Source organism: Canis lupus, chromosome 30 (assembly GCF_003254725.2).
Source record: "Canis lupus dingo isolate Sandy chromosome 30, ASM325472v2, whole genome shotgun sequence".
NCBI lineage: Eukaryota > Metazoa > Chordata > Mammalia > Carnivora > Canidae > Canis > Canis lupus.
Window position 1 is genome coordinate 8,433,828 of NC_064272.1, and position 13,312 is coordinate 8,447,139.

At 38.9% G+C, this 13,312-nt stretch overlaps 1 protein-coding gene across 21 annotated transcripts in view; it reads right to left on the minus strand.

Annotated features, from left to right (window-relative positions):
* EXD1 (exonuclease 3'-5' domain containing 1) overlaps positions 1 to 13,312 on the minus strand; it is a 35,795-nt gene that overhangs the window by 2,451 nt on the left and 20,032 nt on the right. For all 21 annotated transcript variants that reach the window (XM_025473133.3, XM_025473131.3, XM_035708735.2 and 18 more), the window contains 5 exons: positions 12,470 to 12,556; positions 9,320 to 9,424; positions 9,159 to 9,239; positions 5,249 to 5,392; positions 4,215 to 4,406 (listed from right to left, as the gene is read on the minus strand). In XM_025473133.3, the coding sequence (XP_025328918.1) occupies positions 4,215 to 4,406; positions 5,249 to 5,392; positions 9,159 to 9,239; positions 9,320 to 9,424; positions 12,470 to 12,556 (609 nt within the window). The remainder of the gene's footprint in view (positions 1 to 4,214; positions 4,407 to 5,248; positions 5,393 to 9,158; positions 9,240 to 9,319; positions 9,425 to 12,469; positions 12,557 to 13,312) is intronic.

The following is a 13,312-nucleotide window of genomic DNA, read 5'->3' on the forward strand; positions in this document are numbered from 1 at the left end:
AACTTCAAAGTCAAATTTGTTAATCTTTTATGAGTTAGAGTATTCCTGCATTGCAAAGGCATTCCCTCATAAAATTCAATAGCAAAAAAAGCAAATAGTAATCCAATTTAAAAATGAACATAGGATTTGAATAGACATTTTTCTAAAGAAGACATTCAAATGGCTAATAGGTATATTTTTTTTAATTTTTATTTATTTATGATAGTCACAGAGAGAGAGAGAGGCAGAGACACAGGCAGAGGGAGAAGCAGGCTCCATGCACTGGGAGCCTGACGTGGGATTCAATCCCGGGTCTCCAGGATCGCGCCCTGGGCCAAAGGCAGCCGCTAAACCGCTGCGCCACCCAGGGATCCCTAATAGGTATATTAAAAAGTGCTTGACATCACTAATCATCAGGGAAATGCAAATCTAAAACACAATGAGGAGATGGTATCATATACCTATATGTGAAATTATTTTTTTAAAAAAAGCTTATTTCATAGAAGAAGAATAGAGGTTGCCAGCAGCTGGAAGGAGGGGAGAAAGGGGGAGATGTAGGTAGAAGAGTACAAGCTTTCAATTACAAGAAAAATAAATTATTAAAAAAAAATAAATTCTAAGTACTGCATGTTTACCACAATAATTCAGTATTATATACTTGAAAATTGCTAAGAGAAGATCTTCAGCATTTTCAGCACACACACCAAGTTAATTATGTGAAGTGATGGATATGTTAATTAGCTTAGTCTTGATAATCATTCCACGATGTATATATATATCAAATTATCACAATGTATACTTTATATAAAATTAATTTTATCAATTATTCTTCAGTGAATTGGAAGGGGGAGAAAAGCATTTTTTTTTTAGAAAAGCATTTCTTTTCTTTAAATATTTTTTAAAATTATTTATTTATTTATTTATGATAGTCACAGAGATAGAGGCAGAGACAGAGGCAGAGGGAGAAGCAGGCTCCATGCACCGGGAGCCCGATGTGGGATTCGATCCCGGGCCTCCAGGATTGCGCCCTGGGCCAAAGGCAGACGCCAAACCGCTGCGCCACCCAGGGATCCCTAGAAAAGCATTTCTACTGTGAAATAATTTTCTCTTTTTTTTAAAGATTTTATTTATGTATTCATGAGAGACACAGAGAGAGAGAGAAAGGCAGAGACACAGGCAGAGGGAGAAGCAGGCTCCATGCAGGGAGCCCGACGTGGGTCTCAATCCTGGGACTCCAGGATCACACCCCTGGCCGAAGGCGGCGCTAAACTGCTGAGCCATCCGGGCTGCCCGAAATAATTTTCTTTTTTTTTTTTTTTTTTTTTTAAATAATTTTATAATCCTATTGTTTACATAAATACTTGATCCGAGGGGTATTTTTTGGTAATCCAACTCTGACTCTCCTCCCCTACAATGGTTAGTCAATTACTGTTTTTTTTTTTTTTTTTTTTTTTTTTTTTATTTATGAGAGTCACACAGAGAGAGAGAGGGAGGCAGAGACATAGGCAGAGGGAGAAGCAGGCTCCATGCACCAGGAGCCCGACGTGGGATTCGATCCCCGGTCTCCAGAATCGAGCCCGGGCCAAAAGCAGGCGCTAAACCACTGCGCCACCCAGGGATCCCATTAGTCAATTACTTAAAGCCATTTATTGATTATCTTTTTCTCATTAGTTGGAAATTCCACTTTTATCCCAACCATACTGGTAGATATCTTTTTTTTAAAGATTTTTATTCAGTGCTCGCTTCGGCAGCACATATACTAAAGATTTTTATTCATTTATTTGAGAGAAGGCACATGTGAGAAAGAGCATGAGCAGGGGAGAGGGGCAGAGAGACAGAGAGAGAGGAAAAAGCAGGCTCCCTTGCTCAGCAGGAAACCCAATGAAGGCTAGATCCCAGGACCCTGGAATCATGACCTGAGCCTAAGTCAGACGCTTAACTGACTGAACCACCCAGGCGCCGCCCCTATATTGGCAGATATATATTCTATCTATTGCTGGGTTCTCTACTATGATCAATTGATCTGCCTATACATGTACCAGTCACACCCACTGTTTTGTTTTTAACTAATCTCTGCACCCAACATGGGCTTCAAACTTACAACCCTGAGATCAAAAGTTGCAGGCTCTACCATGCTCTATCTGAGCCATGCAGGTGCCCCCACAAATGATTTTTATTTAATGTAGAGTTATAGGACTTAATATCTAACAGGACTATTCTTATTTATATGTATTTACCTTTATAAACACTATAATCACAATTTGCCAAAATAATGCTGGTGTTAATATTTTTTTGGAATAGGGGTAAATTCAGGAGTCAGTTTGGGAGTAATGGATAGCTAAAAATGCTTAGTGTTCTCATTCATTTAAGTCTGCTTTTGTTCCATTCAGTAATATTTTATTTATTTTATTATTTTTTAAAGATTTTATTTATTTATGAGAGACATTGAGAGAGGCAGAGACACAGGCAGGCAGAGGGAGAAGCAGGCTCCATGCAGGGAGCCTGATGTGGGACTCGATCCCGGGTCTCCAGGATCACACCCTGGGCTGAAGGCAGGCTCTAAACCATTGAGCCACCCAGGGATCCCCATTCAGTAATATTTTAATGTTTTCTTTATATTTCACATTTCTTGTAAAATTTATTTCTAGGTAATCTATCTTTTTGTTACAATTATAAATAGATGTTTTCTCCCATTATATTATCTTGCTGTGTATATGGATGCAGGAAAACTATCAATTTTGATGTTATATTTGTACTCATTTTACTAAATTGTTATTTTGTAGTAATATTTTTTCCTTTGCTTTTCTACAGTTTTCAGCTGTATCATAGGCAAGTCATAATTCTGATTCCTCCTATTCATTTTTTTATAGTTTGTCTTTTCTTTCTCTTCAAATTTCATTGGCTAATTGCTTCAAAAAATGTTTATGTGGTAGTAGTCACAATTTTTATATTTTCTTGACACTAATGGGAATGCTTTTAGTGTTCCCAAACATTATGTAGACTTCTTATTTGAGATATGTTTTACATGTATTCCAACTTTAATCAGTAATGTATATAAAATATTATCTAATTTTTTCAGCATTAAACAGTAAAAGCAAAATATAAAAAGTTACAAAATTCCTTAGTTTTACAACAATAAATGAAAGACATTTAAATTCTCCAGTCGAAAAAAAAAAAAATTCTCCAGTCGAACAAGATATGCAAGGATTTTTATATTGCTCTTTTCTTGTTAAAACAGTGAGAGCAAAATACAGAAAGGTTACATTTTTCTTTCAGCATATATGAGATTATCATAAGACTTTCTTTGTTCTAGGAAAATGGAGAATTTCCTAACACTTTATCATAATTGCAAGTAGAAACCAATAACACATTAGAAGTATAATATACTTAAGTAGGGATCACATAAAAACTGCTATTATTTTATTTAGGATTTTGCTTCAGTATTCCTAAGTAAGAATGGCTAGTAACAGCAGACTACAAACTTTTTTGTTTGTTTTTAAAAGATTTTATCTTTAAGCAATCTCTATGCCCAACTCAGGGCTCAAACTCAAAACCCTAAGACCAAGATTCACACGCTCCACCGACTGGGTCAGCCAGGTGTCCCCAGATTGCAACCCTTTTATGTAAGGGGCCAAATAGTAAATATTTATAGCCAAATGGTCTCTGTTGCATACACTGTTTTTTTTTTTTTTTAAGATTTTATTTATTTATTCATGACAGAGAGAGAGAGAGGCAGAGGGAAAAGTAGGCTCCATGCAGGGAGCCGGACATGGAACTTGTCTCAGGTCTCCAGGATCACACCCTGGGCTGAAGGCGGCGCTAAACTGCTGGGCCACAGGGGCTGCCCCACTTTCGTTTTTTTTAAACAATCCTTTAAAACCATGAAGACCATTCTTGCCTTATAAGCTGTACAAAAGCAGACTATGGGCCAGATGTGGCCTTAGGGCAATAGTTTGCCAACTCCAGGTCTATAGTTCTGCTACTTTGTGCTGGCTTCTTAGAAATTAGTAATGAAATCGTCAATTTACCTATTCTTTGACAGAATGTAACTTAATATTGTGAAAAAGTACTCAAGGAGATTAAGTAAGCCCAAGCTATAGTCCTTTCAAATATTTATTACCAAGTCTGCCTCATGATTTGCTGTAGCTACAAAGAGGGAGTATCCACTGTGCCACCATGAGGAATGGGACGGGAATAGAAGTTCTAAAAACATAGTCACAGAGAGCCACACTTACCTCTGTGCTTCCCAGGAGATCTGCAGACCCTTCTCGGTAGGTGTTTAGGTACCCGTCCACAAGGGCGGTTAGATCAGACATCATATCATCCAGGAGTACCAAACGAAGGGGTAGTAGGTAGGTAGCTTCTAGAGCCAAAATTTTCAGCAAAGAGGGTGAAAGAGGTCGTGTGAACCACACTTCTGGATTTTCCTAGAGACACCAAAACAATTTTATTTGAATAATAAGCAAACTTTAAATAACTGTTAAAGGGTTAACTTAAAACATTACTGTCATTTTTTTCAATGACAGTATATTTTTGAAAATACACACACACACACTCCTAATGTATGTATACAGTGAATATGTATGTGTGAGAGGGAAAAGATGGGGTGGCAGGGGAGGGATGGAGAGAGAGATCAATCCATCGATCGATCAATCAAGGCTTCTCATTCAAAAATGAAGACAGAAGACTTGATTATAGGACCAAAACTGTAGTCAATATGGTCATGATCTAAGTGTGCAGGTGAGGCTATTAGAGCTAAGGAAAATTTATCTTACTTTGGGAGAAATAATTGGGATGAAAAGGTGTTTTTTTTTTTTTAAGATTTTGTTTATTTATTCATTAGACACACAGAGAGGGGGCAGAGACACAGGCCGAGGGAGAAGCAGGCTCCCTGCAAGAAGCCTGATGTGGGACTCAATCCTGGATCCTGGGATCACCCTCTGGGTCAGAGGCAGACATTCAAGCATTGAGCCACCCGGGCATCCCAGGATGAAAACTTTTTGTTCCATCACCTTAATCCACATTTCCAACAAAATCCTCCCCTGAAGGATTGCAAATTTATTTCAGAGTATTTTCTCATAACCAACAAATCTGAATCCTTGCTTTTATTCACTTGAGATCACAAACTTCCCATTTGAAATAGCTAAGATTTTGGCAATGCCCATAAGCTTACATAGCAGCTGTCATTTGTCTATATAATACACTGATGATCCTGCTCACAAAACACTTAGAAAAATCAGTGTCATGTGGGACACATTTTAATACTCACCTGAATCAATTTCTGTCTCTCTTCCAGAAAGGAGAGATATTTAGGGGCCATCTTAAGGTGTCTGATTAAACTCTCCTTTAAAGAACTGATGCAGTTTGGAAGAAAGCCACCTGTTTCCATGGAAAATTGAAGGACATCTGCTACCTGTGACATAAAAAACAAAACAAAATCCTGTCTCTAGAATATATAGAAAGCTACGTCATGGCAGAAATATTTAGATTTATATATATTTAGAAAATGTCTTTAGACATTCCTAAATATTTAGAAATTTAGATACTTTAAATTTTTTAATTTTATTTATTTTTAATATTTTATTGATTTATTCATGAGGAACACAGAGAGAGAGATAGAGACACAGACAGAGGGAGAAGGCGGCTCCCTGTAGGGAGCCTGATGCAGGACTCCATCCCAGGACCCTGGGATCACAACCTGAGCAAAAGGCAGAGATGCTCAACCACTGAACTGCCCAGGTGTGCCTAGATATATTTTTAGAAAAATGTCTTAAATACCATTTTCCCCAAAGCCCCGTATGATAGAAAATGCCGTCAAAAATTGTTCAGTCAACTTATTCTGAAAAATAAGGGAAGAAGTAAAAAAGAAAAGGCTCACTCAATTTTAATGTATCCTAGTCTCTTTTCTTTTTCACTTCTTTTGTTTGCCTGCCTTATGGTTATCTATTACTCTTTGGTGCCTTTAGGCAATGGGGAAAGGAAGATAAATTTCAAGAATTATTTGTATTACTTATCAGCAACTTTGGCAAAATGTTGCTAAGGAAAGCTAATAAAATTAAGAATTGGAGGGGCATCAGGCTGGCTTAGTTGGTAGAACATGTAACTCTTGATCTCACGGTTATGAGTCTGAGCCCCATGTTAGGTGAAGAGATGACTTAAAAATAGTAAAATCTTGGGGCGTTTGGGTGGCTCAGCTGGTTAAGCATCTGCCTTCAGCTCAGGTCATGACCCCAGGACCCTGGAATGGAGCCCCACATCTGGCTACCTACTCAGTGAGGAGTCTGCCTCTCCCTCTCCGTCTGCCCCTCCCCCCTGCTTATCAGTGTACACTGTCTCTCAAACAAATCTTTTTTAAAAAATCTTTTAGGGATCCCTGGGTGGCTCAGTAGTTTAGCGCCTGCCTTCAGCCCGGGGTGTGATCCTGGAGTCCCGGGATCGAGTCCCACATCAGGCTCTCTGCATGGTGCCTGCTTCTCTGCCTGTGTCTCTGTCTCTCTCTCTGTGTGTATGTGTCTCTCATGAATAAATAAATAAAAAATCTTTTAAAAAATTAAGAATTGAACTAATTATTTATCTATGTGTTGTAGGCTAAATAATGGCCCCCAGAGACATCCACATCCTAATCCCTGGAACTTGTCAATGTTATTTTATATGGTAAAACAGACTTTGCAGGAGTGATTTTTTTTTTAAGATTTTATTTATTCATGAGAGACAGAGAGAGAGAGAGGCAGAGACACAAGCAGGCTCCATGCAGGGAGCCTGACATGGGACTCGATCCCAGATCTCCAGGATCACACCCCGGGCTGAAGGCACACTAAACCACTGAGCCACCCGGGCTGCCCATGCAGGAGTGATTAAGCTAAGACTCCTGAGATAGGAAGATTATCTTGAATTATCTAGGTGGGTCCTAAATGTATAAGAGGGAGGCACAGGGAGATTTGACTACAGTCACTGGAGGTGATGAGGTGATAGAAGCACAGACTGCAGTGGTGTATTTTGAAGATGGCAGAAACCACAAGCCAAAGAACACAGGTGTCAGCTGAAAAGGCAGAGAAACAGACTCCTCTTAGAGCCTTCAAAAGTTATCATCCCTAATGATAACCTGACGTTAGCTTAGTGAAAATGATTTCAGACTACTGACCTCCAGAACTGTTAAGAGTATATTTCTGTTATTTTAAGCTACTAAATTTGTGGTAATTTGTACAATATCAACAGGAAGCTAATGCACTGTGTAAAAGGGAAAAAAACTGGAAAAATTCTGAATTACTGCTTCTTGTACTATGGAAATCTGAAAAGTAAGTATGGAAAGATTTGCCAATATCTTCATATGGGGTCTCATCAAGAAGCCTAATGGCCTCAGGGGAACAATAAGCAATTCTCTTACATTTTGGTATAAGCTAGAAATAATCTCTATATAGTGAAAGATCCTGAAAGAAGGCCCAAGGAAAATGTAAAGAAGAGAAGTGGCGTAAAGTTCATTGTGGGCAGATACATAAAGAGCAAACTGGATGGGGCAGCCTGGGTGGCTCAATGGTTTAGCACCGCCTTCAGCCCAGGGCCTGATCCTGGAAACCTGGGATCCAGTCCCATGTCGGGCTCCCTGCATGGAGCCTGCTTCTCCCTCTGCCTGTGTCTCTGCCCCCCACCCCCTGTCTCTCATGAATAAATAAATAAAATCTTAAAAAAAAAAAAAAAAAAGAGCAAACTGGAACCATATTTAACAACATAAAATTGAGCCTTTAGGAATTTCCAGGGAATACCAGCTCAGTGGTTGAGCGTCTGCCTTTGGCTCAGGGCCTGATCCCAGGGTCCGAGGATCGAGTCCCACATCAGGCTCCCTCAGAGGGAGCCTGCTTCTCCCTCTTCCTGTGTCTCTGCCTCTCTCTCTGTGACTCTCATGAATAAATAAAATATACAAAAAAAATTTTTTTTAAAGGAATTTCTGCTAAAAAATAATTGGCTATAGATGTAGAGATTACTTAAAAAAATAAATAACTGGCTAACTCATTATTTTAACCCCTCTCCAAGGGATCTAGACTTAGATATTCAACATGTCCCTTTGACAAGCATTAAACCTAGAAGACTAGAAGAACATAACAGATATAATGAGATATAAAGATACAATGAGAACTAGTGGTTTTACTATTCTCACAGCCAAACTAGAAACTCACATCAAGTCTAAGAGCTAGCTAGTATTGAATAAGGATTTCTCATTACCCTAGAATTCTTTAGGGCAGAGAAAATCATACATAATCAGACTATTTTGACCAAAATAGGCTTTTGGGGCATATCTAATTCAATCTGCCACTAGCAGCTAGCAAACTAGTCATTAGCCCTAAGTGATACATATGAGCTAAAGGCACAGATGGGACTGTTCACCTCACAGTGTCTCATCTAGGACTTCTGAATGACCCCCCAAATGTTTTGAGTTTCTGAATGCTAGAGAGTATGGAGCATGCGTCTTCTTCTTCTTCTTTTTTAATTTTTGAAATATTTATTTATTTAGTAATCTCTACACACGGCATGGGATTTGAACTCATGACCTTGAGATCAAGAGTTTCAAGCACACACACACACACACACACACACACACACAAAAGAGTGGCAAGCTCTACTGACTGAGCCAGCCAGGTACCTGAGAGCTTGTTTCTTATTTGACAAATTCTAGAGCAAAATGAGGGGGAAAATCCTAAATATTTTTTATTCTTTAATGATTTATTTATCTTAAAGAGAGAGAGAGAGAGAGCACACAAGCAGGAGGAGGGGCAGAGGGAGAGGTAAATAAGCAGATTCCTCTCAGAGTGGGGAGCTTGACATAGGGCTCCATCCCATGACTCCAAGACCATGACCCAAGCCGAAATTTTTTTAAATTTTTTTTCCAAGCCAAAATTAAGAGTCAGATGCTCAACTGACTAAACTAACTTTTCTGTAGTGCTTTTATTAAAAAGCTTTTATTTAAAAAGCTTTTTAATTGTAGAGCTTTATTTAAAAAGCTTTTTAATTGTAGATCTTTTATTAAAAAGCTCATCAAATGTTCTTACCTATTGAACAGACATCTTACATGAAGAAAAAAGCAAGAATGAGGGACACACAAAAAGATTCAATCACTTATCAGATAAGGCCTATTTTCTATAAGAGCTATAAATGCTGGACTAAATCAATGGTTTCCATGCATGTACCTGTGTGTCAAAGACATTATTCAGCAAAATTCCATACTGATGAGAGAGGCAATCAGAAAGCCAACGACAATCATGGATAACCTATGGAATCAGAAGAAAGAAAGAGTAATTAGAACCTGGTTGCTAATCTTACTAGCAGGGGAATCAGTTTACACACTCACCTTCAAAATTCTCTTGTCTTCTAATACCATCTGAAGTCCATTGTTGAAAGCACGACTTCCCAGAAGGAAAATGTCAAATAAGTAAACTCGGCTATTTGTGGCCACCTATAATAGACCATCCAGACATACATATTATAGGAAGAAAAGAACTAAGGAAGAAGATCTGAGGATCAAGAAAGATATATGATAAAATATTTAACATCCTCACTTTTAAAGAAAACAATAGTCATTCAGTGATTCTTAGGGAAAACAAGTTTAAATCTTAAGAAACTATCATTTGTGATCTTTAGACAGAGAGCGAGCATGAGCCGGGAGAGGGAGAAAGACAATCTCAAACAGACTCTGCACTGCCAAGAGTGGAGCCCACCATGGGGCTCAATTCCACGACCCCAAGATCATGACCTGAGCTGAAATCAAGAGTCAGACCCTTGGGATGCCTGGGTGGCTCAGCAGTTGAGTGTCTGCCTTCACCTCAGGGCGTGATCCCCGGGCTCCAGGATTGAGTTCTGCATCAGGCTTCCGCAAGGAGCCTGATTTTCCCTCTGCTTATGTCTCTACCCCGCCCCTCCCTGTGTCTCTCATGAATGAATAAATAAAATCTTCAAAAAAAAAAAAAAAAAGAGTCAGGCACTTAATCAACTGAGTCACCTGGGCAGCCCTCATTGTGACTTTTCAAGAGGACAGAAATAGACAAGCTGGTGGATTTAGCCTTTGCTTTTTTACAGTCCCAAATTTAATGTTTGACATTTCACCCTCAGCATTTTAATACACCAAGGATCTACGGGGAATTAATAGCATTTCATTGTTATTAACACAAAATGCTATTTCTCAGAGTCTCATAGTATGCATGGTTGTGTTAGGTGTTACATAAAATCACTCAAAAGAGAAGATTCCTGCTCTCTAGCAATTTTAAATAGACAACAAATAAGTTGGCACAAGTGGTAGGATGTGAAACACTGTTTTTAAGACGATTTTATACAATTTTACGAGTTTTAGATTGTTTCTGATCATGAAGTTCACAAAGACGATACTATACCTGGATAATCTACTGAGTCAGAGAACGAAGGCAAAGAGACATCCAAATTGGTCTAGAGAACCAGAGACATGGCAGTCTAATGCCATATTTGTCATTTTAGGAGCTAAGTGTTGGTATAGCTAAAATTGGCAGTCCTACCTGATATCCATTTTCAGAACTTTCATATTGTTTGCTAGAATAGAACACCTAAAATAGTCACTTCTTTCTTTTTCTTTACCTCCTTAATTATAAAAACTGAATAGACACATTATAAAAGTTTGAAAAATAATTATCTGCTAGACTGAAAACTCTGTGAGAAGAGAGATTACACTGGATTCACCACTGTACATGCATCAACTAGAACAGAACTGGGGCGATGAATGGCTTAGACATTTCTTCAGCAAGCCAATACACGCCATACAACACTCCCTTCCATTTTTCATATGCAAATAATGTATATGGCTCTGATAATGTGCATTTCAATCTATATCCTGCTTTTTTCTACTCATAACTCTGCAAACATTTTTCTGCATTGCACTTGTCATTAATTTTTGGCAGCTGTATAAAGTCTATCAAATCTACAGTAATTTCCATTTGTTAACTACCTCAGTGGTTTCTGATTCTTCACCATAAAATGATGCCAAGATGACTAGGTTCTCACATAATTTTTTCATATATTTTTAAAGATTTTATTTATTTATTCATGAGATACACACAGAGAGAGAGAGAGGCAGAAACACAGGCAGAGGGAGAATCAGGGTCCATGTAGGGAACCTGACGCGGGACCTGATTCTGGGTCTCCAGGATCATGCTCTGGACCGAAGGCAGCGCTAAACCACTGATCCACCTGGGCTGCCCAATTTTTTTCATATTATGAATCATTTAGTGTAGATACCTTGATCGATGTAACCCTGAGAAGTGGGCAAATTGCCAATCCTAATAAACTTTATTCTCTCAGTAGGTGGAGGTAGGTCCTGACTCAAATAATGGAAAACACTGGTGGAGGATTCAGCCTGCTTTTTTGGCCCACCTTAAAACTGATACTGCTGAGTTTGATCCAAAGGTGGCTGTCTATCCTACAGCTAGTCAAGGCTCACCACAAACTTCTTTCGACACAATGGGGACCCTCACCTGACATCTCCCAGGTCCAGGAAAATGAAAATGTGACAGAACCCTGCTATGGAATGCTACCAACCAGAAGGAAAGATAAAAATTCTTCATTAAAAAAAACTCAAAACTTCACACATCTTTTCTTAAAAACGATTTTATTTTGAGGATGCCCAGTAGTTGGTAGAGCGTGCAACTCTTGTTCTCAGGGTTGTGAGTTCAAGCTCCACGTTGGTGTAGAGATTACTTTAAAACATTAAATTAGGGGATCCCTGGGTGGCTCAGTGGTTTAGCACCTGCCTTTGGCTCAGGGCATGGTCCTGGAGTCCCGGGATCAAGTCCCACATCAGGCTGCCTACATGTAGCCTGCTTCTTCCTCTGCCTGTGTCTTTACCTGTCTCTCTGTGTCTCTCATGAATAAATAAAATATTTTTTAAATTTTTAATTAAATCAAGTTAAAGGCTTTATTTTTAAGTAATCTCTATACCCAACATGGGACTTGAACTCACAAACCCAAGATCAAGAATTGCACACTCCACTGATTGAGCCAACCAGCCACCCCTGAAATTTTCCATATATCTAAGGAGAGAGAAAAGAGCCGGGGAAGAAGACCTCAAGCAGAGCCTGTGAGACAGCAATGATGATTATTTTTTTTTAAGATTTATTTATTCATGATAGACATAGAGAGAGAGAGAGACAGGCAGAGACACAGGAGGAGGGAGAAGCAGGCTCCATGCCAGGAGCCTGACGTGCGACTCAATCCCAGGACTCCAGGCTCGCACCCTGGGCCAAAGGCAGGCACCAAACCACTGAGCCACCCAGGGATCCCAGCAATGATGATTATAAAAGTGAAATTATGAAGAGACAGAAGCTCTTTGCTTTTGAAAAGGATAAACTCAGAAGAGTGAAAGACATTCCAAATAAATTATAGGATAGCGACACTGAGGTGACATGAAGAAGACCATTAAGATCAATTTGTCAGTGAAGCCACAATTATTTCAAAATAAAAAGTTGAAAATATCTTTTACCTGAAGCCAACATAGTTTCCCATGACGACACACATTAGCACCTTCTGCTGCCACACTCAGGACACTCTGCTTCTTGATGTGGAGCATCTGGTGAGAAAGAAGAAAATCTCCAGAGAATAAATATTGCTACCATGATATCATGAATGGCACAAGTAAAATGGCTAGTGATTAACAAAGTGGATAATATTTTTTAAACTTGCAAAATTTGACTAATCCAAAACACAAGTCACCTTCTTTTACACATGCACACACAGCACATTGTTTCTAATCCTTTTAGTTTTTACAAAATTATAGCACAACTGGAACATAAATAATTCATATCCTAAATGCTAATACGAGTTGAAAAACTCACTTTTTAAATTTTTTTTAAATTTTATCTATTTATTAATAAGACACACAGGGAGAAAGAAAGGCAGAGACACAGGCAGAAGGAGAAGCAGGCTCCAGGCAGGGAGCCCAACATGGGACTGGATCCTGGGTCTCCAGAATCAGGCCCTGGACTGAAGGCGGTGCTAAACTGCTGAGCCACCCAGGCTGCCCTCAGAAACCTTTTGTTACCACTAATGCTACAGCAAAAGATTTCTATGTCTATGACCAGATTCCTCAAGCAAAAAACAATGCCCTAACACAGGGAAATTTACTATAACTGAAGGGAACTCACACAGTGGCTGAGTCTCACAGTGTACAGTGTTCAAAATGAGAGGAACAAGAACTTAAGAGGTCCCTTAAAGTCTTAGATTCATCAAGTTACTCAAAATTGATATAGCAATATTCCAGGAACACATGCTGATCTTTTGATTATCTATAATTGTATCCTATTTCAAAACATTATACAATTCTAAA